The sequence below is a fragment of the Phalacrocorax carbo genome, chromosome 2, assembly GCF_963921805.1.
Source record: "Phalacrocorax carbo chromosome 2, bPhaCar2.1, whole genome shotgun sequence".
NCBI classification, from domain to species: domain Eukaryota; kingdom Metazoa; phylum Chordata; class Aves; order Suliformes; family Phalacrocoracidae; genus Phalacrocorax; species Phalacrocorax carbo.
The window spans coordinates 41,163,232-41,188,886 of NC_087514.1; the positions used below are offsets into that span (position 1 = coordinate 41,163,232).

General features: G+C 41.6%; 1 protein-coding gene and 1 long non-coding RNA gene across 2 annotated transcripts in view; one reads left to right on the forward strand and one right to left on the reverse strand.

Moving 5' to 3' along the window:
• The window catches only part of RAB2A (RAB2A, member RAS oncogene family), a 45,398-nt gene extending 42,300 nt beyond the window's left edge, over nucleotides 1-3,098 (reverse strand). The window contains exons 1-2 of the mRNA XM_064442656.1: nucleotides 2,943-3,098; nucleotides 2,682-2,817 (exon numbers count right to left, since the gene is read on the reverse strand). Of these exons, the coding sequence (XP_064298726.1) occupies nucleotides 2,682-2,727 (46 nt within the window). The 5' untranslated portion in view covers nucleotides 2,728-2,817; nucleotides 2,943-3,098. The remainder of the gene's footprint in view (nucleotides 1-2,681; nucleotides 2,818-2,942) is intronic.
• A 69-nt stretch (nucleotides 3,099-3,167) lies between these two features.
• LOC135311912 (uncharacterized) lies at nucleotides 3,168-13,409 on the forward strand. Its single transcript, XR_010371459.1, has 2 exons — nucleotides 3,168-6,264; nucleotides 10,109-13,409. It is a non-coding gene; the product is annotated as an uncharacterized LOC135311912 (long non-coding RNA).
• Nucleotides 13,410-25,655: the final 12,246 nt, after the last annotated feature.

The window sequence follows — 25,655 nt, forward strand, 5'->3', positions numbered from 1 at the left end:
AAACCATGCAGATTATGACAATGTTTGAGTACCTGAAAGACAGTCATGCCATTTCAGGTCTCTCCCACAACAGAAAACTAACTAGATCTTGGAACAGTTCCGACTACATAGAAAAAAAATATTTTTTATATATATAAAATGTAACAACCATAATAGAATCAATCCCATGTTCATAAAGCTACCGGGCCTAAAATACCAACCAAAGAAAAGTCATGGAATGTCAATGACCAATGAAGCAAGCAATACAATGGGACAAGAGCTGTTGAGCAAAAAGCAGTCCTGCTCAGTCAGTTTCTGCGGCTGTCATTTTAAGAGGCTGAGATCATCCTGAATTCCTGTGTTTAAGTAGATGAAGGTATGTGGAATCACAATTCAGAAGAGGAATACAAGTGTCTGGTAAAACTGCAGGGTTTCTTCGTTGGTTTGTTTATGGCTCGCGTAACCCACTTTGTTTTGCAGTGCTGAAAAGGAAGACAAGCTAAATGTTAACATCCATCTTCAGCTGATGCCGTCTTACTTTTCTCCTAGAGTTTGTTTACAACTAATTGCTGAGTCACCAGACAGCTGATCCATTTCCAAAGACACTAAATCAAGTCCCAGAGATAAATTTCTTGATCATTATGAAAATGACATGGCCTGCAAGGCCACTGACGTTATCTTCACTGGTTGGAATGCTGTGGCAGACCACCACTGGAACTGAAGAGGACAGTCCTGATCCACTCTTAATTTCCATCTGCAGAGCTGTGAGTTCAGCTGCCTTCCTCTGAGGAACAGTAGTAACACGTAAACCACCACAGTAATTTTGGCAACAAACAACTGCGCACAACATAAATTGGCTCTTCAGTACTAGCTATATTAGAATACTTACTAGGCTCACAAGAGATCTAAATAAAAGCAAAACCAACTTACCACTACTGGCATATTTAATTCACTTCAAGAATGATCATTGCAATAGTTTTAATTAGCTTCCTGTAGATACTCTGAATAAAAGCCACAGGAATTAAAGAAAAAAAAACACAAACAAACAAAACTTCTGAGCTGTTTTCCTCTCTCTGTTTCCCACCTCTATTTCACTCTTTCCAAACTGGCTCTCAAGCAGCTTAACTTCAGAAGTGACACACATCCATTCTGTATTTCACATTTCAAGCAACTGAAATGCAGAAGTGCAGCACAGACCACTACAATGAGGACATTTCATTAAATTTTTGCAATCACTGTATCAAACCCACTGGCTGCCGCAGTCTCTACCACTTTAACAATTATAGTTTTTAGAGATGTACCTGAATGGGCCCCTGCTATTCTGAATTCTGCACTACCATTTCGCATCACGCTGGGCAGGCAAACCTCTTCATACTTCCCCTGAATCTACTCAGGTAATCTCTTGTCCTCTGGTTTAACAAACTCTCACCTAAACACTCAAGGAGAAACAGAATTTTTCCTTATCATCTGCAGCCTAATGCTTCCAACACGGTCACTGTAGCTGCAATATAGTTCTTATGATTTATTTGTACTACAGCTGCTACTGCAGTAGTCTAAAAAAGCTTCCAGAGTTTAAAAGTGGCTTTAAAAAAGATAAAAATCACATACTAGTTGCATCCAGTGTATTTAATAACCTCACGTGTAATGCAACTGTAACATATAATTATACTCTGGCAACAAATAATTTGGTTCATAGGTATGAAGTCCAATTATGCAGGTATCCTTAGAATAGTATGCAAAATGACAGCTTAAAGAAGGCATTTATTCAGGTATGAGGAAAACTACAAGACAGATGCACACACAGGTACAATAGTTAACAACATTAGTTACCTTGTCCTGAGAATAGTTTGATAAAAGTATGCTACTTATACCCACACTATGCTGAGGAAGCACGGAATACATTAGCAAAGGGGCTTCAAACGTCAATTCCTACCAGCATACAGTTAGGCCTGCAGCATTCATAAGCATTATTATCTGTTATAGAGCAGCCAATAACAAACAGAACGAAGCAAGTTTTTAAAAAGTGGCAAACAGATGGGTGTGGAAGGGAAGAAACCACAGAACCAACTTGAAGCAGTAGTCCAAAAAAAAAAAACCCCAAAACAAGCCCCTGTAAATTAGAAGGAAAGAACCAGGGCTTTTAATTTTCCTCTGACAGCATGTCTCGCCACTTTAACAGCTGGCTACGGCACCTCCAGCCGGGACTGGGAAGGGCATCCCTGTGACCTGAGGTACTTCACAGCAGTGGTCTCGGCCTGACCACCACACTGCGGGAAGGTGTGTGGCACCTCTCAGGCCTCGCTGCTGCGGGAACGCCAACACGGGGCCCTACACACGTGCAAGTTTTACAGTGACAGCGCCTCCCCCCCCAACCCCCCCCAGATGCCGCAGCCAGTGGTGTGACACAGCCCGACCTCCCCGCGGCCGCGGCCAGCCCCGGGGGCGGCTCCGGGGCCTGCGGCGGGGCCCAGGGCCGCCAAGCAACCCGAAGGCAGGCCGAGGCCGCGGGCGGGGCCCGGCGCAGAGGCGGGGGGGAGAGGGGGGGCTGGCGGGAGCCGCCTCTTCGCGCAGGGCCACCACGTCGACGACGCCAGCACTGCGGAAATGGGAGCGGGGAGCCGGGCGCCGCTGGGCGCTCCGCCCGCCCCCCGCCGGGGCGGCCCGGCCCAGCCGGGCCTCGCCCCGTCGTCCCCGCCGCTCACCTGTGTCCCCGATGATGATGTACTTGAAGAGATACGCGTAGGCCATGGCCGCCCGCTCCCCGGCGCTCCGGCTCTCCCGCTCCTTCCTTCCTGACGGGAGCGCGCTCTGCCCCCGCTCCCGCTGTGAGGCCTCGCGCTGCGGAGAGGTGCAAACGGTTAACGGCCACCGGGCGGTGGGGGTGGGGGCGGCGGCAGCAGAGGCCCGCTCCCGCCGGCCGGGCGCCTCCGCGGGCAATCGCTCGCTCGCTCCCTCCCTCCTACCTCCGGGCCCTTGCACCGGCGGGCTGGCCTAGTCGCTGCTGCCCTCCCGCCGCTCCCCGAGGCGCCGGGGAAGGCAGAGGCGGCAGCGGGAAGAGCGGGCGGCGAGAACAATAACAGGCGCCGAGCGGCCCCCGGACCCCTCCGGCAACGTCACGCACCCACCGCCTGGCTCCGCCCCGCCCCCGACCCGGAAGTGCTGAGGTAGCCGTTGGCCGGGGGCGCTGCGCGGCCTCCTCCCGCGCCGGCGTGGGGGAGGAGCCGCCCTGCCCCGCCCCGGCTGAGGGGAAGCGGCGGCGCGGAGCTGTTTTGTGGGGATGTTTACTTGACCTGAACCCACTCCCTCCCCCGCTCTAACGGGTGCTGGGGACGTCGTTTTAGCCGTCGCCTTGGCGGGAGGAATAAGCGACCGGTTACTCGGACGCGGGAGCTGGGGTCTCTCCAGGGAGGCCGTGGCGCCTCCGCCGCCGTCACCCCCGAGCGGCTCCGAGGGGGAGGAGAGTGGCGGCAGCTGGGCGTTTGCTGGGCGCTGCGGAGCCCCGGGCTTGTAGCAGGGCCTGGGGTGCCGGGGCACGGGGGTGGGTTGGTGGGGGATGGCCGTGGGCGAAAATCCAGTGCAGCTCTTTGAAGCGTTTATGGTTTTTCTGGCTGGGGGAAGAAAGTCCGGTCTGAGACTACTAAGCCAGCTCCGAGCTAGAGAAGTCTTTAAGCATAAGCACCAGCAAGCAGTTCTGTGCCAGTTTATTTCCCTCACTTACCAAGCTTGAGTTCTGGCTTGCAAAAGGTTTTTTTTTCTTTCTGTCTTTCCTTATCAAACTGGAAGCAATGATTCAGGCAAGGTAGCCTAAGTTCACAGTTGCTGTTCAGGACTTTCTACTTGGAGTTCACGTGGGACTGGTGAGTTGGAAGAAACTTCAAGGTCCTCCTTAGCCTAAGCTGCCTCACAGTGTCCTGTGTACCCGGACCGTTGGCCCTGGAGCAGTCAGAGGGAGCTCAGCTTACAGGTTGGTCCCACGCCGAGGCTACGTCAGGCACCTGGCAATAGTAATTCACTAGGACTCTCCAGCCAGGTGCTAAGGTGGTCATGCTTTGAAGTGTCCCACAGCTCAGCTTTTTGTTGACAGTGAATTGTTGGGATGGTTGAAGAGGCATTGGCATTTCCTTCATATGAACTCACAAGTCTACCTTTCTGGCTGTGCCAGTCTGGTAGCTTTTAAACAGATAAAGACTTTTTATTTGTGGTGTGTCAGGTCAACAACTTGAACAACATTGACTTACGCTGCTTGTAAGAGGTGTGCGTCTAACTTGCTCATAAAAACCTTCAATACACTGATCTTGCAGGACACCAAATTCTGTTTCCATATTTCATGACTTTTCTATGAGAAATATTTCCCTGTGAACCAAAAATAAGCGCTTTTTTTGCTTTTTTTTGTTTATTTTCTTCCCTGTGGACAGACAAAAGAAATTACTCATATCTATAAAATATCTGGTTTTTCCACATGAAAAAAAAGTTTTCCATGTTCTTTTGTCAGTCATTTTTCTCATTTTCTCTCCTCTGTATTTTTCCCAGTGTCTTAACATTATTTGTAAAATGTGGAGTCCAAAATAGCAGTTCTCATGTGTCCATAACCAGCCTCATCACCTCAAAATAAAGTTGTATGAGTATCTCCAGTCTTGCTCCTTTCTGACTGTGATTTTTTTGGTTTTGGTTTTTTCCAACAGCATCTGAATTTTCTTTTTCATCCTAGATCCCTATTCTAGATGGTTACTACTGAAATCTATCTGTATATTTGGTATTTCCTTATTAAGCACTGTTTTTCCCTTCACTAAATTTCAGTAACTTTGATCAGAGCCACTCAGTTTTTCAAACATAGTTGATTTTTTTCTTTTCATTCTATCCCAGCCATTTTGTTACCTAGGTTGTTCATAAAAATAGGTCTTGCCTGGACAGTAAGGCATTGGAAAGCAGCATGTGAAATACTTCTCCTAGTTTAAAAACCCTTTACAATAGAGGTTTTTTTCAGCCATACTGATTTCTTTTCTTGCATTTTTCTTGTTTGTAAGAACATAATGCAAAGAGTGCCAAAAGCCTTCCTGAAGTCAAGGTGTGGCACACCTGCTTTTTGCTTTCATACTATGTAGCTTGTCAGAGAAGGAAATAGGGTTGATCGATCATTGTTTATCCTTGAGGAATCCATCTTGTCTATTTGCCACTTTTTGCAAGCTCTTGAACTTATTCGTTGAAACTTTAAGTCACTTGTATTGCATAACACAGCCTTCCTCAGAAAGTTTTGGAACCAATCTAAAGCACTGGCTATCTTGGAAATACAGACACTTTGTCTCCACCAGAAGACGTGAAGCGAACAAAACAGGGTGGAAAAACTTAAGCTTATTTTGGAGGACCCTACTTTCCACATAGAAGAGAGCTGCTTCCCCATTATTTTATGTACAAGAAGTGAAGTTTTGTTAATTACTTTTTAAATTTAATAATTCATTAACAATTCTTATCCAGTGTGAGTTTTCTCAGAAAAACAAGTTTTTGCCTTGTTTCCTATGAAAGTTAGGCTTCCGCTTTCACATATCCGTGTGTGTAGGGGTCTGCCTCTATGCTCCCTATCCTAGTAATGAATACGAAAACTGGCACCTTTGCTGAAGGAAAAGCTGCAGTTGGGGTCAGCGGTTAAACCGAATCAAGAATTCGCACAAAAACAAGTCTTTCCAAGTGCTCCCTCTACAGGTAGGAACTTCAGCTGGCGTTCACTTTGTTCACATGGGTTTGTGTGACCTCAACCACAGGAAACAAAGCTGCAGGAAACCAGGCTGTAAGAAGGTAAGGTCTGATCCAGTATAAGTAAAGCTTGTTGCTACTGGAGATGGGGTAGCTCTGCCCCCACTAACCCACTCTTCGACCCTTCCTTGTTCTGGCACTAGCCGAGTCATCTCTGAATCAGGGAACTGGAGTGGCTAAGCTTTATTTTTTCCATATTAGCTTTCAGACAAATCCATTTGGGGTCCCACAGCCACAGCAACGAACTATAATGCTTTTGACAGCTTTGCCAGATGGATTCCATCTCTGCCCAGCAGTCCTCACTCCTCAAAAACGGTCCTGTCGATGTCAAGGCTAAAGCCCATTCTGTTACAGCAGTCACGCAGACAGGTAATGACTCAGTCTCCTTTCCTACAGAAGCTTCTCCTCTGCCTGTATTGGGGAATATGAAGGAGAAATTGAACGCCCACTTGAGAGCAGAGAGGCCCTGCAGCCTGCAGAGAGACCTAGACAAATTAGAGAGCTGGGCAATCACCAACCATGCGAAGTTTAACAAGGGCAAGTGCTGGATTTTACACCTGGTGCACGGCAACCCTGTGTGTACATACAGACTGGGGAACGAGAGGCTGGATAGCAGCTCTGCAGAGAGGAACCTGGGGGTTCTGGTCCACAGCAAGCTGAGCATGAGCCAACAGTGTGCCCTAGCAGCCAAGAGGCCAACCGTGCCCTGGGTGCATCAAGCCCTGCATTGCAGCTGGTCAAGGGAGGGGATTGTCCCGCTCTGCTCTGGTGCAGCTTCACCTCGAGTGCTGTGTGCAGGTTTGGGCGCCACAGTACATCAAGGATATAAAGCTACTGGCGAGTGTCCAGAGGAGGGCCACGAAGTTGGTGAAGGGTTTAGAGGAGAAACCGTACAAGGAGTGGCTAAAGTCACTTCGTTTGTTCAGCCTGGAGAAGAGGAGACTGAGGGGAGACCTCATCATGGTCTGCAGCTTCCTTACCAGGGGAGGAGGAAGGGCAGGTGCTAATCTCTTCTCTCTGGTGATCGATGAAGGACCTGAGGGCATGGCAGGAAGATGTTGCAGGGGAGTTTTACGCTGGATACTAGGAGCAGGTTCCTCACCCAGAGGGTAGTGGAGCGCTGGAACAGGCTCCACAGGGAGGCAGTCACAGCACCAAGCCTGATGATGTTCAAGAAGCATTTGGACAATGCCCTCGGACACATGGTGTGACTTTTGGGGTTGTCCTGTGCAGGGAAAGTAGTTGGACTCAATGATCCTTGTGAGTCCCTTGCAACTCAGGACATTCTATGAGAATTGTGTGGGCTTCTGTGTCCTTCACCTCCTCCAGAGCTCTGCAGTCACTCATGACACACTCCAAGTCTCTGTTGGTAGCATCAGGGATTCCTACGTGGTTGAGCCACAACGGGTGTTAGCCTGAAGGCTGGTCAAGGCTCGGCAATGTGTCCTCAGCATCCCAGGGTAATAATTTACAAGTGTACTTACCTCACGGATGGGATTTTGTCTGTTAGTTTCCAAATTATGTGATCTAGACTTTAGGTTTGACACAAGTAAAAATGGCCTAATGTGATTGAATTAAATCTGATCAGAAAGGGGAATTTCCATTTTGTAAAAGTGCAGATTGCTCATGGGGAGAACATACAGACACTGCAGAATCTCCAGTGAAATGGGAGGTATCCATAACACCATCTAACAGCCTACTAATGTGACTGACAGTTCAGAGAGAAGGCAGCCCTACCTGTTTCTGCTCTGGCAGCCTGGTGAGACACTGAAGTAACCAACCTGCTGGTGACACACAGGGCAGGACTGAGTCCTGCTGGCTGGCTTGGTGGCCGCTTGGCTTGGGTGAGCAACGGCATGGTGAAGAGATAGCAAGACCTCTCCTGGTTTGACAGGCGGCCAGCAGGGCTTGAGAAGTTTTATGTGTGCCCGACTGGAGTATTTCAGTTGCATGTGATGTTGCTGTTGAGATATTTATGAAATCAGGGTTTGGTAGAGGCTTGCAAGGATAACATGCAAGGATTTGTTGCTTACACTACCCCATGGTAAATACAAGCTAATTTGCTGCTGGTTAAGAGATCACATACCTGAGTTATTGAGGGTTATCAGCCATTCTGCAAATCTTGGGTGCCTCCAACTAAAGATTAATGCAAAATTGATTTTCCTCCAAGTTATGTGTAATGTACATTTGTTTAAATGCCATTAAGAGGCATGCAAGTAAATAGGTATTTATACATATATCTGTATATATACTTATATATGTATACCTCTCACCTGTCTAAATTTTTGTTTTCCAGACAAATGAATATCTTCTTTTGTTAAGTATTATTACCTTAATAGAAGGCTACTGTGGACACAGTCTCACTTATTAAAAAAATTGTTAGCCAAGAGATATAAAAGAGGCAGTGGTTATTCAATATTGAATCATAATGCTTGCAGAGGATTGCCTTGCTTTTGGTTTTTTGTTAATGTTCTCTTAAATAATAATGTTATCTGTTAGTGATTTTATGTATTACTAAGATGACAGGACCAGGATTATATTCTGGGAAATTCAATACACTTGAGAAAACTAGAGCTTGCTCCTTTTTCTGTGTCACTCAGTTTTTCCCTAAAGTTCTGTCATTTATCACTGCGCAAACTCATCTGAGGTTTATAGCAAAGCCTTAGGGTTTGCAGGATCCTTACCACTAATAGTGCTACTTAGGAAAGAGCCGTGGTGGCACCCAAAGCTGTACTCTGCAAAGCATTAGACAGGAGTTTTTTAAGGAAACTAAAACACAAAAGCAAAACCCCAGCATAACATTTGAATACAACCACACTTTAATTATGATTTGCACTGTGCTATCATTTAACTGTTAAAGTCAATCTCTACCCACTCTTCAGTTTAGCTTACGATTTTTAAATCATTCCTTGAATTATTTATACAGATGCTGAATAGAGAATGTTATTTTCTAGTGTCTGGCGTTTAATCTGGTTGTATGGCCCCAAGCTGCGCCAGGGGAAGGTTAGGTTGGATATTAGGAAAAACGTCTTCACCGAAAGGGTTGTCAAACATTGGAACAGGCTGCCCAGGGAGGTGGTTGAGTCTCCATCCCTGGAGGTATTTAAAGGAAGGGTAGACGTGGCGCTTGAGGATATGGTTGAGTGGTGGACTTGGCAGTGATAGGTTAGCTGTTGGACTCAATGATCTTAAGGGTCTTTTCCAATCTTAACAATTCTATGATTCTATGTATTTTTTCTGAACATTAATTATGTGCTACAATTTGTCTAATTTGTGAATATTATTTAACAGTTTTTAGGTTAGATTTGTATTTTATGTAAGTAACAAGGCAAAACATAGCATATTTTATTTACTATAAGTGTTGAGAATGGGTCCCCACTTCATGTGGAAATATGCAGAGCAGATCCTGCAGGAAGACAGTCAAATGTGTATAAAACTCAGTGAAGATCTGCCTTTGGAAAGAGAATTTCTGGGTACCTGTTAAGCATAAAAAGTTAACAGCCCCTTGTTAGCCATCTTAGTTTTCCTTTATTTATAGAAGATCTAGGATATTTTGAGGTCATACAAATTCTGTCATAGAATCCCTTTTAGATGTTATTAAGATTAGGGACTACAGGGACAATCCAACCTATTGATAAACCCTCTGAAATTATCATAAAATGATCATTATGTTAATGGCATAGACAAAGATTTGTCAGCTGATCAGTGTAGTACCTCCTCCTTCCAATCTGGGATTTTAAGAGTCTAGTACATTGGATTTAGGTTCATAACACTTTTACTTGTCCCAAACTTGTAACCTGAAGTCATGGTAGAAGCCCATGTAAAGTCTTTGACGTGCAGCATCAAGCAGTGGTATTTACGGACTTTTTCTGTTGTCTGTGGTGAAATTATGGATCCTTTACTTTCACAGTGGATTATCACCACCCAAACTGGGTTATTTAACTTATATTTTAAAATTTGTCTTTAATATATGTTAGATGGCACACTATTTTTTTGGGTTTTTTTATCATTCTCTTGCAAAATTGGCACATCATTTGTTAGGTCTGTTAATGCAAGCATCTTGTATGGCCTTGAGATATGGGAACAGTTCTCACTTGCAGCCAGAGAGCTGCTGATGTTGCTTGTTTTATTTTTTTGTCCTTAATGTTGAAATTTGCTGGTGCAAACTTTCTGAAAAAAATTCTGAAATTCCTGTTTGGTTCCTGACTCACTCATTGCTGACTGGGTCTTATATGAAACGCTCCAACCCACACCCTGGAATTTGTAGCTGAGTCCAGTGATGAAATTCCATTTTTCCCTACAGTTGCAGGGCTTTGGATACTTGAATTTGGCAGTGCAGGGTTCTCATTTATTGTTTGTGTTTGGTTTCATTTTGTGACAGGTGCTTTTGGAAGCATCATGAAGGGCTCAGATGCATTTGGTCTCTGTACCTCCTGTGGATAGAAGTCTCTGTTCCCTTCTTCACGTCAATCTGACAGATTGTTGTCTATCTTGAATGGACAATTTAATGCACATTTCCTGTTTGCACAGAAAGAATGAAACAAATTAGTCTTTTAATTCCCAGTCCTCCATCCCTTGGGCTTCATAATAGGATTCTTACTTGTGGAGCTGGAATATAGGCTTGTCTTCCACTGCTTTTTTTTAATCTTTGCCTTCAAGAAAGTGAGTATGGCTTGAATGATGTAAACCTTTATGCTCTGGCTGGTTTGCTAGCTATGTAATCCATAACATAGCAGTCATATTAGAATCTCTATTATTTTTTTATGCCATTTAGGCCCAGAGTGTTGGAAGCAGCAGAGGCTGTACACGTAGAGAACATGGGGAAGAGGAGGGGCAGAGCAGCAAGTATCTGCAGGACTCTGGGACAGGTAGTCGTGAGCACAGAAATGAAAATGCTTAGATGTTCCCACTCAGGTATGAGGAGCATGAGTGCAGGGAGTAGAAAGAGTAGGGGTCTCTGGGCTGGGAGAAGTTGGGGATTGGAGTGAGAGGATTTAGGCAACATGAGAAGAAATACCTCTAGTGAAAAGTTGGATTAGAGCAGGGGGTTTAGGGGCAAAGAGTTGAGAAATTGAAATTTTGGAGTGAAGAAGAGGGAAACTGGAGACTGGGCTTCTGAGCAGAGTACCTAGAAATATGTGCCTATTAGGGATAGGTGACTCAGGCTCTGAGGGTCCTAGTCCAGGCAGCTTTGGCTAGGATTTCAGCTAACAGCTGGAACATATGTGCAAAGGCTGTTACCCCACAATTTCTGTAGCCTCTTTGCTTTCAGAAATACATCAGTTTTACTAAAGGACAATTAATATATTTTTAAAAGACCTAATCTAAGTTTCATTGTTGCTTTTGATCTGGTGAGAAAAGCTTGGAAATGGGTTTATTTTTTAAAACCTTTGTGTAGAATGGTGTAGTATTTAATGAACAGTCTTAGTTAAATGCTATTAGATAAACACTAAAAATAAAAGTAATGCATTCTGAAAGACACAGTATTTCTACAATCACTATAGTTATTTAATATTTTACTCCCGATCAACTACATTGACATATTTTTGGGGGATTGTAAAAAAACAGTTTTAATAGAATATATTTGGTTTTGAAGTACAATCTTGAGACTACATCTTCAAGCCAGTGCCACAAAAAAAATAAAACTAGAGTTCTTCAGTTTCCCAGCTGTATTCATATTTTAGTTTTTTGAACTCGTGGAAATATTTACCCAACCTCTGCTTTATCCTTGTTTATTCGCTAAGGACCTTTGCCACTGTTATCATTGCACCCTGTTTTTCCTTGCAAATAACCTTGTTTTTCACTGGCCTGATATAAAAATAAACAGTTTGGACATGATAAATTTTAATACATTTTTCCCATAAAAACTGGGAAAACAAAAGGATCCTTGAAATAACCTTGAAATGGCTAACGAACCAACTGAAAAGATATGTTGTGGTTTTTTTTTAATTCTCAGAAGGATTAGAAAATGTGTGCTCCTATCACAAAGATCACAAGAGCATGGAGCATTAGTGCTACACAGACAATGTCAGAGATCAGTGCAGAAGTCTAGTTAAACTGGCATCAAGGTAAATTTTAATTTTTGTTTTTACTTTAGAGGCAAAACTTTTCTTAATTTCCTTTAGATCCCAGAAATTGTTTTAACAATGGTTTAATAAAGTGGAAGGTAAATAAAGAGTTACTGCACAGTCTCACAGGAAGCGAAAAAAATGAAAACTTCCTGTTTACTCATAGCAAGAAGTGAGACAACTTTAAGGGAATTGGTTTGCTTAAAAGACAATAGGATAGGCAAGCCTGGTCACATACATATTTTTTCAAATTGAAAATATTTTTGTCTGAAAGAGTTAAAAAAGGCTTCCTTTTTAAATCTTTTTGTAAAAAAGGTTTCTTTTTCTCTTTCAATAGTAATTATTTTTTTCTTTTTCAGACACCTCCACTGATGTCTTTTGGTGGCTGTAGAAAGTCAGGAACTGTCTATGATTCTGAGAGTCAGCAGAGTTGCTAAAGGATTTGAGTTGAGAAACTAGAGGTTTATTTCTAAGTATTTGTGCATTCCACTGAATAGGCTTTTTCTTAAGTATTTTAAATTAGAAGATGTTTTACTTTGGCAAATACGTATGTAGGCTCCTTTTCTATTCAGCCATTGTTGACGTAGAGGGTAGCACATGCTTCTGCATGTATTTTCCTTCATTTGATTGAATCTGATTCAGAACTCCAGCCTTTTCGAGGTTATTTCAGCACAGTTTCCCTCACTTGTCTTCAGGCTGTGAAGGTCACACCAAAGCTGTTATTGCCAGCACATGAGCTGTGCCATTGTAGCCTTACATTGTAAGCTAGGGAGTCTTTAATTCCACAGATCAGAAGGTGGACAAGTGTTAATTTTTTTCCTTTCATGAAAGTTCCTATATCGTCATCTGTTGGCCATTCATACACTGGCTGAGAAGGGTAAACATTACATGTTAGAAAGGGAAAAAACCCAAGAGAATTAATTGTAATGGGGCAACACCCCACCCCACCCCCCATCAACTTGCATTCGTTTCAGATGGCAAATTATTAGGTGTTCAATTTCTACATGTTTATTGAGAATATCTTGTTGCTCTGATCATGAGATGTCAAATAGTACAAAATTTTGGATGTCAAAGATTCTGTCTTACATTTCATGGCAATAACTAGGAGAAAAGTAATTCTTCTGGCTTTAAGGTCCAGTTTATTTTTAGTCGGATTCCTCTTTGTTGGAAGAGTTTCTTCCTTTATAGTTCTATAGTTTACTTCTATACCACTTGAAAAAGGGATTTTTCAATTCTTTATTTCTAGTCAACAAATGGAAAGAAGGGTTGTATCGCATCTTGACTTAAGAAAGCTCCTGTCTGCTAAGACTTAAATTCCAGTGATATCAATAGCCACTGTAATCCCACCCTTTTTAACAGCAAAGCTTGTTTAGTTGTCGCTACCTTCATGTCATCATACTTACTCAGCACAGAAAACGCTTGCAGTTTATGGCAGTGCCAAGCCCTCATCACCATAAGGCTTGCCCTGTGCTGTGTTGACAGTCCTCTTGTCCAAGGCCTGTTCCTATTCAGCATTTTTTCCTGCTATGTTTCTCAATCCTGTTTGTATTTTTTTCCAGGCTGACCTTCATTTATTTTATGTGGTCAAAAAATAAATGAAAATTGACAAAATGACCTTCTAGTTAACAATTCCAGTCATGGTATTTTCTTCCCATATTTTCAAAAGGTAAGGTAAGCTGTCTCTTTGCAGAACTCCTTGGTGCTGTAGGAAAAAAATAAACAGTATATAGTACTCCCTAGTATAAGCACAGAGTGGTCCACAAACTATGAAAAGTAATTTAGTGTTTCAGAAATAAATCCCAAACTTGGTCCTTTTAGAAAATCATCAGCCATATAACAACTGGCCAAGGCGATATACAACAGAGTCAGCATGCTAACCTATGCTCTGTAGGGACTGGGAGCCTACTCCTAGTACTATTTCTAGGAGGGTTTTTTTTGACAGAGGCAATGGAGGAGCATACAGGGAAGAGCCTGAATGATTTTTTTTTCCCATGAGCAACCAGTAATATGGAAATTTTCCATAGTTGTTCTTGCCATGCACATGAACCTAGCCACATGATGGGGAAAAGCAGAGCTGCCCCTGATAAAAAGAGTGACCAGGTGCATACTAGGTAAATTCTTTCTGCATTAGCAGTCAGGCCAAAGCCATCCTCTCCATAGTGTATACTCTGTGTAACATACACAATCAGTCTTTACCTAGTCAGTATAATGGGATGCTCCCATGGTGCACCAGGCTTACTATGCTGAGGCTACATAATAAAATTCTGCCATGGATTGAGAATGCAACCTGTCTTGGTACAGAAAGAAACCAAACAGCCAACCTTCCCAGGAAGATATGGCAGCAATAATCTGATTCACGTGAGTCAGACTAAGTAGAGATCAAAATATTTGTATCTTGATGACACAAAGCAAGGTATTAAAACAGTTCCTCCAAGTGAAAGCAATGAAAATGTATAGTTCCTCTAAGATAATGTCGGTTGAAGCAAAGAGAAAACAGAGAAAAGCTTATGACAACTACAGTATTTATGTCCAATGAAAATGGAGGAATGTAACAGCCAGCTTAAGTAGTACAATGTAATGTATAAAATAAACCCAACTGTTTTGCAAAAAAAAATATGTTGACTACAGTAGGCATTGAAGGGAAGAAGAGAAGAGAAAGAAAAGGAAAGATAAAGGAACAGATCAGTTATACATATCGACTGGTTTCCAAAAGAGGGGCCATGTAGAGATTCATAGGCTTGCTAACATTTCCCAGTAAATTAATCCCTAATTTCTCTGAATTAAGCCTGCTTCTCTTTCCACTTTTACTGGAAAGAAAAATTGTAATTGGGACCTTTTGGGGCATGAACTGGATGGGTTTGCTGAACATCTGTGGACCCTGTGGCTTATTCTTTCAGGTTTCATCTTAATAAGTTGAATTTTCTGCCAGTAATTTGCATTTAAATTATGAAAAAATACTGACGATTTCATTGTACTTTCTTACATGAAAATTTTGCTTTAGTAATGACAACAGGCATATTTATTTTGTTTTCCATAAGTCGATCTGGAACATAGAATTGTCCCATTGTTTGGAATAATTCAGTAGTTCAGCTTTACAAATGGTAAGTTTACAAGTATCTTTTAAAACATGAAAACATTTTATCCTACACCTCAGATAAAGATCAAGTAGGCTTAAATACCATACTTGCAGTAAGCAGGTGTTTGACCTTATGTTCTGAGGTGAGTAAATTCCATGCATTTTTGTATATATAAGTTGGGCTCTGCTTTTTCCACCAAAGAGATTACAGAGGTCTAAATGATGTTTAGTAATGAATGTGATCTAGCTGAGTTTTAAAGAAAAGTAGACTGGAACTGAGAAACCAACCAGTAAGAAATAGTATTTTGCTGAGAGTTATTTTAAAGTGATTACCTTGATCAGAATTGAAGTTCTGTTAATGATGTATACTGAATGAGGAAAAAAGAAATTACAAATTTAACTTTCATGAATGCAGTTCTGTGAGGGGGAAAAATTCATTACCTATTATATGTTTATTTATAACATTAATATGATTAGTATCATATTTGATAAACAGAAACTATGTAAGTCCAAAAAAAGCTGTGACACAGTGTATGCTTGTTTATATTTAGGGTAAATGTGAAACAAAATGAGAGGATTCAAAACACTTTTGACTAAAGTACTGCCACAGACTGGAGGACATAGATGTGTCTCTGTGGCACTGTAACACTTTGGAAATGTACATGATGTGTATCGGGAATAGATGGGAATAACAACAACATCGTTTCAGAAGTTTAGTATCTTTAAAATTGGCACAAAGAGAGATAAGTTATCGCTGCCCAATTCCCCAAACCTACTTCAAATTATATGCACGAAGCACTAGGTGTTATTGTTAAAACAGCAACCATGCTTTCAAAAAAATTCATACTTTATATTATGAAATATTATATAATATATGATAATCTATATTATGCATTATTTATATGTAATAAAAACATCTGCAGTAAAGGATCTCTGACATAATTTTGTCATGTGTATTTTCTTCTTTATTTATGAGAAAATATTCTCTTCTGTCAGAAAAAAAATACATTCCTTATCCTGCTCTTTTGAAAATACCCAGTTAACTGTATCTGCTATTTCTTTTTATCCTGTCTCTGATGTTCAATACTATTTAAGAACAAGCATTTTCAGTATTACACTAATACTTATTAGAAACCGTTGCTTCTTCATGGAAGAAATAGTAGGTGATGCAATAAAGATAAAGTTAACAGCATGGAGAATACATTGCAGAAAACAAGAAGTGCATTGTGAATGAAAAGCTTCAAAAAGTAACCAAGGAGCATCAGCCCGAGGACTTCAGGTTTCAGTTACAACTGATGAACTTGGCTCAGAGTGTATTTAGCAAGTCTTGACCTTAGACTACTGGCTAAAAATCTGAATCTATTAAAGTAAATCATATAAGTCACTGGCAAATTTCCCGAGATACTGAAACAAGACCAGATTTTAGACTTGAGTTGAACAGTTTAAATTCTTTGTCAAACAATAATAGTCTTCGCGTCTGACAGTGACTAGGGGGCCATTGCTGAAAGGAAGACAGCACAAGGGCAAACATAATCCCTCATCAGAGAAGGCTACCTTGTGGGAAGCACTGGAGAGAAGGGGAGAACCTTCTTCCAATGGTGGAATAAGGTTAGCAAGTTTCTCATCTTTTTGCCTCAACGGAATGTGGAAGGGTAGTGGAAGTTTGGTATGGTATCTTTGTTATGCTTGAAAAGTGCAGAATAAGGAAGGAGACCTTAAGAACCATTTAAGTTCATAAGAAACTGCAAACCTAGTTTTGGTTTGCAAAGGAGAAGCCTTTTTCTAGATAGTTGCTAGTAACTACAGGAAAGAGGAGCTATGGGGATCAGAGTGCGATGGTCCATTCTAGTAGAGTCTTTCTCTAAGGAGCAGGCTTTGCTGAGATTTGAGGTTTGGAAAAGATGCTTCACTGAATAATTTAGATCCTTTAACTGTATGGATTGTGGTGGCATGCAAGCATTTCCTAGAGCTGCAGTTATTCCAGGAAAGTTAATAATAGGCTTTGGAGTAGTTTATACGATAGCAGCTTCCATTGAGAAACAAAGGAAAGAAACCACTTAAAATTTACTAATAGCTTCTTTTTTGACTGGGCTGAATTTACCCTCAAAACCTCACAGATCCCGAAGGTTTAAACGTCATCTGTATCTAATGACAGAACCATAGATTCTAAATGTTGGAACAGTGAACCACTCAGACCAGCATAACACCTCCCCAAAGATGCATTTTGGCTCATGTACTTTTCCTGGCATGTTAAGTGATACTGGATATTTAAAAGAGGAATTACTGGAGTTTAAATAGCAAGAAACGTATCTGTGAACACCAAGGGGAAAAACCCAGCCTTGGCTTTGCATGTACTAAACAGTGATGTCTGTCTCACAACCAACAGTTTGTTCTAGGTATTGTTTTTTTAATTTGCAATGTCTTCTATTTTCAGTTAAATAATCTAAAAAATTTTGTGTATAGAAGCCCACATCTGCTCCCCCAGTTATACTGCCAGGAATTTGAATTTAAATAGATGAGAAACAGACAGTTTAGATTTATATAACTAACTCAGGGCTAAACAGTGCAACTCCAACTCCCTTGAGGAAGCCTAAATGTTTGAATATATGTATGAATAATAGCTGTATAAAATCTTTTCCAGGGTTTGCTTCTGTTGTAAACCCTGTAGTTTAGTCTTCAGTGGAGCTTATTCCTGCTTTACTGTAATTATTTTATTACCAATGAAAGTAATCTGAGTAACATGATTGGCTTTTAAAATCTAAATGCACCGTAGTTGTTTCCTACAGGCTACCATTTCAGCATTTGGATGCTCTTACTAACTGCAGAAAGAAATCCTGAGATAACCATTAAAAATCTCCACAACACTATTACAGTTAGTTGATACTTCAGAACATAGAGCTTCTTTCCCCAAACCGTGATTTATGTTAACCATTGTATCCAACATTGTCAATACCTCAGATATTAAATCCTAAAACTGAAACTACTGCTGTTCCATTTAACACAGTATTGGCTTTTCATTGTTTCCATGGGCCAACGCTGACTGCTGACCACTGTTTTTAAGAGGCTCTGTATTTGTGTCTCCCTCCCCAAATCCACAGAAATTATCAAGGTTACCTTGCTGCAGTTCCCTCAATAAATACAAAGCTTGATATGCATTTCAGAACAACGGCATTGAATCTTCGGTTCAGGTTAATTTAATTTAGTCATACATGTTGACAGTTATTCTGAAGCACGCTGTTTTGACATTGCATTTCTTCTAGGTATTTGGAGAGTTTGTTTTGACTCATTTGGAAGAAACCTTGAGGAAGGTCAGCAGTCATGGCTGAACATCACTTTCTTGAGTGACTAAAAATAAACAGTTTAGGCTAGCATACGTTATTGAAGTCAGTGTTTCTTTTGCAATATTCTATGTTAATTGAGAGGCCTACATTACAAAATTTACTTCTATTATACACCAAGAAGTTTCAAGGTCACTTTTACCATCCCCCCCCAGTCACGTCTTTCTGGTTAAATAATGTAGAAACAGCAAAGCAGCTTATTACTGCCAGCTTTTCTCGCTGCAAAACTTCACTTAAGAGTGAAAGTCGGATATTTTTGGGATGGAGAGTTTAAATTTACTTAGACCATATCAGGGAAGTTTGGCTTAAGAACTGGGACATCAGCTAGTGACTTGAATTTACTGCTCTACCATAGATGTGCCGTTGTCTTGGTAAAAATTCTGGTTAGCACTTTCTTGCACTATGCGAGTATTACCAGGATCAAGAAAGACTGAAGAGCTCAGCTATCATAGTAATGGGGGCCATGCAAGCCTATTAGATATGCAGTCAACTGAAACTAGGTAACTCAGTAGAAAGTGTGTACTTCTGTAACAAATTGTGTGTGCACAAGGCTAAAGCCACCATCATCTTCTGTGATTCCCAAGCTGGAATGACCAAGGCTCTGTTTATATTTGGGCCAGATTTGCGATGATGTTTTGACCATGGTTAGATTACTCAAGATCATTTAGATCTTCAGTAAGACATCTTCCTGTCCTGTTGTAAAATATTATCCCAGAGATAGGTGGATGTTATGTTGCTTATGTTGTTTATGTAAACATCCTCAGAGTTTGGGATTGTATAAATATTCTCCATATATGGGATACAGCTATATTAGTAACTCTTTTCTGAATTTACTGTGAAATGTAACCAGAATTTTCATAACAGAACTGAAATCAGTCTTTCACTTAAAACAGTGATTAAGCTTGTCCTCTCTAAAATTTTGTCACTTTTGTAGTAAGTAATGAATTTCTAACAACTTAGAAGTAATTACTAAATATTTTGAGTTATTAAATATATTTTCACCAAGAAATTTACTGCACTGTGCCAGCTTTTGTCTAGAAAAAAATACCTGTGAAAGTATTTCTTGAGCTGACTAATTGCAGAGGGTAATTTCAAAAACTATTTTGATATTATATATCCTTTCCTTCCCTTCCTTTCTGTAGTGTTTTTTTTTTTACGTATTGGTACTTGAAAAAATTTCAAATATACTTCTGAAAGCAGATGAGGAAGTTTAAGAACTTGCATCAATTCTCTGCCAATGAACCTTACAGGAGGATGAATTTCAGCCCATTTTAATGAAGCAAAGAGGTTTATTTGAAGGCTCACCAACATCCAGATGTATTCAATGTTCTTACGATAGCTGCAACATTTTTCTTACACTCACGCCATAGTCCTCAGTAGTGACACGAGTTATTCCACATTTGGAACACGTATCTCACCTTGAAGTTTTGCATGATATTTTTATCCAGTGTTACAAGCTTCATGTATATTTGTTCAACCAAATAGGATTTTTGTGCCTACAGAAGACTATGCTTTGTTCAACTGTTAACCCTTAATGGTTATCTCAGGCTTTTTCTTGCTCTAAGAGTAAGTAGCAAGATTTACCTATTGAAAGCCCTGGACTTGAGAGATCTGTTGTATACCAGTATGTTTTTCTCCAGTTTCTCAGAGCCGGAGTTTGGTATACTTTATCATTCTTTTTTGTTTTCCTTGATCATTTGGCATATCAGGTAAGACACTAGTATGTCTTCTCTACAGGTTACTGGTCATATTTCTTAATATATACATGCAGACTAGAGATCCAGCCTAAACCTTCAAAGATGTTCCAATACTCTTCTTTGAGTATTTTGTAAGCTATTTTCCTGTACATCTCCAATAAGTGGCTTACTGCTGATTCAAAGCAGCTATTCTCAGTGTTGGCTAATCCAAGACACAAAATCTTCTTTTTCCAGATAGATTCCACCTACACGTGCTGAGTGTCCACTGCAATTTCATCTCTGTAAACTTACCAACAGTCTTGTCTTTTTAAGATAACACCAATATAATTCTTTAAAATACTTAGATTAGTATGTTTTATTTTCTCTTCTTGAGTCACTGAGCAGTAGTATTCCTCAAGAATGCTGCTGTTAAATTTTCAGTAACTAGGTCCACAAGTCTAACGTGCCCCATTAGGGACTTTCTCTGGGGAGACAATTAATTCCCTTTCCTTTTCAGTATGCCTAAATTATAGGAATGTAATAATGTCCACAAGTGCCAACCTGATGAAGAACATATTCCACACTCTTAGCAAGGTCAATTTTGATACCACGCTAGTGAACTGGAGCCATAGTACTTACTGTGCTGCACTATGTTTATAATTTCAGAAATATTGTAGCTATTGATCAAGTGCCCAGTCCAGCTGGGGACAATTAATGACCAGCTTGGTAACCTTTGTGCTTAATTAAAAGAAAAGCTACCTCTATACTTTCTAATATATTTATGTCCACTGACAGTCACACTCTTCCCTTACTCTCCAAACTTTCTAGGGTGTATCCACAGAAAATCACTTGCCCGTGGGCTCCAATGTCTCCCACAACCTCATTGTTTATTCTTCTGTTTCCAACTACATCAGTAAATCTAATTTACTCACAGTATTTTAGGTGCCAGTGTTTCCTGCTTTGTGTCTGTTCACTTGTTATTCTTTTGCATGGCATTTTGGATGATACTACTCTGCATCCTGTATCCCAGCCACCGGTCCCAAATACGACTTTTCACAGAATTAACACTCCCTTTTTACAATTATCCAGGATACCCTGGTCAAATCCCATTTTCATTATGATAAACCAAACCGGCTGAAGCTGAGTTATCTCTCTGTTTACAGAGAGGTGTGATTTTTGAAGTGTTTTATTTTACTTGTTCTGGGTTTGGTTGCTGATGGTTAACAGATTTTCCACTGGCACATAGTTTCCTTTATGCTTTCTTGGAACAGTATGTCAATTTTAGGTTTTCATTATAGTGTTTCTGAAGTCTCCCGTCTTTCTTTTTTCCCTTGTTGGAGTTCATTTCAATTTTGCTAATTATTCTTCTGTAAGTAATTTAATATTTGATTATGTGAGAATGGATTTTTGCTGTAATTCTATGCCATTCCCCCCCCAAAAATACTCAAAGACTTCCCTGAAATATTCTTTCTTTAGCTGATGTTGAGTCCTTCTATACCAATGCAAAAATCTTTCAACTATTCATTAGATTATACTTGTGAGTAACTAAATCTTCCACACTAACTTCTCCTAGAGCAATCTGCATCACGTAAATGAGGATCTTAACAGTTCAGCATCTCCTGCCAGGCTAGTTAAATGTTACAAGAGGCAGTTTTAAAACTAGAGATCTATTAACTTGAGGCATGTAAAAACCTTCATACCATAGCTTGGATGGGTACCTCTCTTGCAAGATGATTTTCCAAAAAACATGACTGCTACAATCCTGTGATTACTCCCTTTTGCCTCTTTCTTTGAGTTGCAATCCTGAAAGAAAGCGAACATTTACAAGTATTATTTGGCTTCCCTTTAGAAACTCTGTGGCTATATCTCACTAACTGCTTACAGCATGGAACTTCTAAAATATAACTGAACACTGGTCTTTCAAAAAACCGAGTTCTGCACCAGTCAGCACTTCACATTGAGCCCACTGGCTTAGAAGAATGTTCCAAAGCCAGAGATCTAGAGGGACTTAACCCCAAAGGGCCAAATTAAGGACCAATAGAATCATAGAATCATAGAATTGTTAAGGTTGGAAAAGACCCTTAAGATCATTGAGTCCAACCGCTAACCTATCACTGCCAAGTCCACCACTCAACCATATCCTCAAGCACCACATCTACCCTTCTTTTAAATGCCTCCAGGGATGGAGACTCAACCACCTATCTGGGCAGCCTGTTCCAATGTTTGACAACCCTTTTGGTGAAGACGTTTTTCCTAATATCCAACCTAACCTTCCCCTGGTGCAGCTTGAGGCCATTTCCTCTCGTCCTATCGCTTGTTACAAAGGAGAAGAGACCAACCCCCATCTCGCTACAACCTCCTTTCAGGTAGTTGTAGAGAGCAATAAGGTCTCCCCTCAGCCTCCTCTTCTCCAGATTAAACCACACCAGCTCACTCAGCCACTCCTCATAAGACTTGTTCTCTAGACCCTTCACCATCTTCATTGCCCTTCTCTGGACACGCTCCAGCACCTCAGTGCCTTTCTTGTAGTGAGGGGCCCAAAACTGCACACAGCACTCAAAGTGCGGCTTCACCAGTGCTGAGTACAGGGGCACGATCACCTCCCTGATCCTGCTTGCCACACTATTCCTGATACAAGCCAGGATGCCATTGGACTTCTCGGCCGCCTGAGCACACTGCCGGCTCATTTCAGGCGGCTGTCAACCAACCCCCCCAGGTCCTTTTCCTCCAGGCAGCTCTCCAGCCACTCCTCCCCAAGCCTGTAGAGTTGCATGGGGTTGTTGTGACCCAGGTGCAGCACCTGGCGCTTGGCCTTGTTGAATCTCATACCTTTGGCTCCGGCCCAACAATCCGGCCTGTCCGGGTCCCTCTGTAGGGCCTTCCTGCCCTCCAGCAGATCAACACTTCCACCCAGCTTGGTGTCACCTGCAAACTTACTGAGGGTGCACTCAATCCCCTCATCCAGATCATCAGTGAAGATATTGAACAGGACCGGCCCCAACACTCAGCTCTGGGGAACACCACCTGTGACCGGCCGCTAACTGGATTTGACTCCATTCACCACCACTCGCTGGCCTCGGCCAGACAGCCAGTTTTTAACCCAGCGCACAGTGCACTTGTCCAAGCCATGAGCAGCCAGCTTCTCCAGGAGAATGCTGTGGGAGACAGTGTCAAAGGCCTTACTAAAGTCCAAGTAGACAATGTCCACAGCCTTCCCCTCATCCACTAAGCAGGTCACCTTATCATAGAAGGAGACCAGGTTAGTGAGGCAGGACCTCCCTTTCATAAACCCATGCTGGCTGAGCCCGATCCCCTGGGTGTCCCACACGTGCTGCTTAATGGCATTCAGGATGATCTGCTCCATGACCTTTCCCGGCACTGAGGTCAGGCCGACAGGCCTGTAGTTCCCCGGGTCCTCCTTCCGACCCTTCTTGTAGAGCGGTGTCACGTTTGCTACCTTCCAGTCATCTGGGACCTCCCCAGTTGACCAGGACTGCTGATAAATGATGGAGAGTGGCTTGGCAAGCTCCTCTGCCAGCTCCCTCAGTATCCTCGGGTGGATCCCATCTGGCCCCATGGACTTGTGAACATCGAGGTGAAGGAGCAGGTCGGTGACTGCCACCTCTTCAACAACTGGGACTTCATTCTGCATACTATCTCCATCTCTCAGCACAGGGGCCCGACCACCCCGAGGATGACCAGTCTGACTATTTGCCAGACTGAGGCAAAGAAAGCATTAAGTACCTCAGCCTTCTCCTCATCTTTTGTGGCAAGGTTACCTTCCGCATCCAACAAAGGAGGGAGATTCTCCCTGGCCCTCCTTTGGTCACTGATGTATTTATAAAAACATTTTTTGTTATCTTTAACAGTGGCGGCCACTTTAAGTTCCAGCTGGGCCTTCGCTTTCCTAATCTTTTCCCTGCATAACCTCACAACATCCTTGTAGTCCTCCTGAGTCACCTGCCCCTTCTTCCAAAGGTGGTAAGCTCTCCTTTTTTTCTTCAGTTCTAGCCAAAGCTCACTATTCAGCCAAGCCAGTCTTCTCCCCTGTCTGCTTGACTTACGGCACATTGGGACAGCCTGCTCTTGCGCCTTTGAGTCTTCCTTCTTCAATAACATCCAGCCTTCCTGGACTCCTTTGCCCTTCAGGACTGCTTCCCAAGGGACTCTGTTAACCAGACGCCTTAATAATCTGAAGTCTGCCCTTCTGAAGTTCAGCGTAGCAGTTTTGCTGACCCTCTTCCTTGCATCTCCAAGAATCGAGAAGTAATAGCTTGCTGAAACTGTAGTTCAGACACTGAAAATATAAATTAATTAGAAATTGCTCTCCAAATGGCATTCTCCTTTTCCTGTTTGCTATAATTCCATGTACTATAAAGGCCACATTTAAAAGCAAAGGACTGAATCAGGCTTTGTGCTAGTTTCTGGAAGGATACCCAAGATTGCCTGAGTTATGTAGGACAAAGTGACAGCAACAGTGACATCTGCAGAGCTAGTACTGTCACTATCAGCAGCACAAATGTGTTCTTGCATCTTTTATGAGTTTAATTCAGCAGAGGATAGAATGGCTCTTTTGACAAATTCTGTGCTACAATTACAAGTCTGTTGCTCAAAGAAAAGACTGTTTCTCAACTGAGAAATCAGAGACTTTGGTCATCTGTAGGCTGAACTGCTACAGTAATTTAACACAGAAGCAAGGAATATATAACCCAATTATGGGGAGTAATATCTAAATCACTCCTATTCCTTTTTTAATGGTTTGCCTTGGAATCCATTAGGACAAAAGGATCTTTATGTATGTAAAATATTAATAAAGTGAAAAACTGAAGTTATCATACTTAGTTGTAAGTGAACAAAGGTCAGTCATTCATGTTCCCTGTAAGTCCTGTCATTCTTGTCCAGAATCTGTTGTCATGGTACCCAATATGGCCATCTCAAAAAAGTAGTAATAACAAGTGGTGGTGGTTAGGGATATGCAGCAGTACCAAACTTTTCCAGTTTGGTACTTAATGTGGGGTTGAATAGGCAAAGACAAGGGTCTGCTTCAGATGCAGAGGAAACAATATTCTGAGCCTAATCTGTAGAACAGTGGGACTTAACTATTCTGAAAATACATGAAGTAGAATAAATGTTAGAGGGGATTTGGAGGTGGGGTTTTTTTTGAGAAATGAATAGGCCTTAACTTACTATTAAAGAAACCTCGTATCTCAGCTCCTATAAACCAGGTTAACAACTTTGAATTAATAACATTTACATAGCCAGATTATACAAGTCAAGATTTTGGGCGCTTTTCATTTAAGAAGGCCTTCAGATAAGACCTTGGTTGTGTTTGTGGTTGAAAAAAACCTTTGCAGCCTGTGGCCAGAAACAGACTGCTGTCCCATGTTTGCCAACATGCAAAAGTATACTGATTTAATTTCAAATGTTACATTAAATTGGGTTTGCTAAGACTGTGATAAAGGAAATGTTTATCAGAGTCTCCCAGTCTTTTCCTGGCCTGAGACTCAAGACCAAATATTCTGGCCAATATTAAGAGTGTAGAATTACTTTCATATGAATGACATGAATGGAGAGATTAGTTGTCTCGAAAGAATTATTTTTCTGTCCCAGACCTTTAGAAATGTTTTCTAGGGTGCTGGGAAATCAGTGGCTAGTCCAAAAGCAAGACAAAGGAACAGCTATAAATATCCCTCTCCTTCCAAATCCTGCAGAAAAGATGGCAAGATTAACATATATGTGGCTGCATAATTTTTTTCTGCTGTCAGTCACC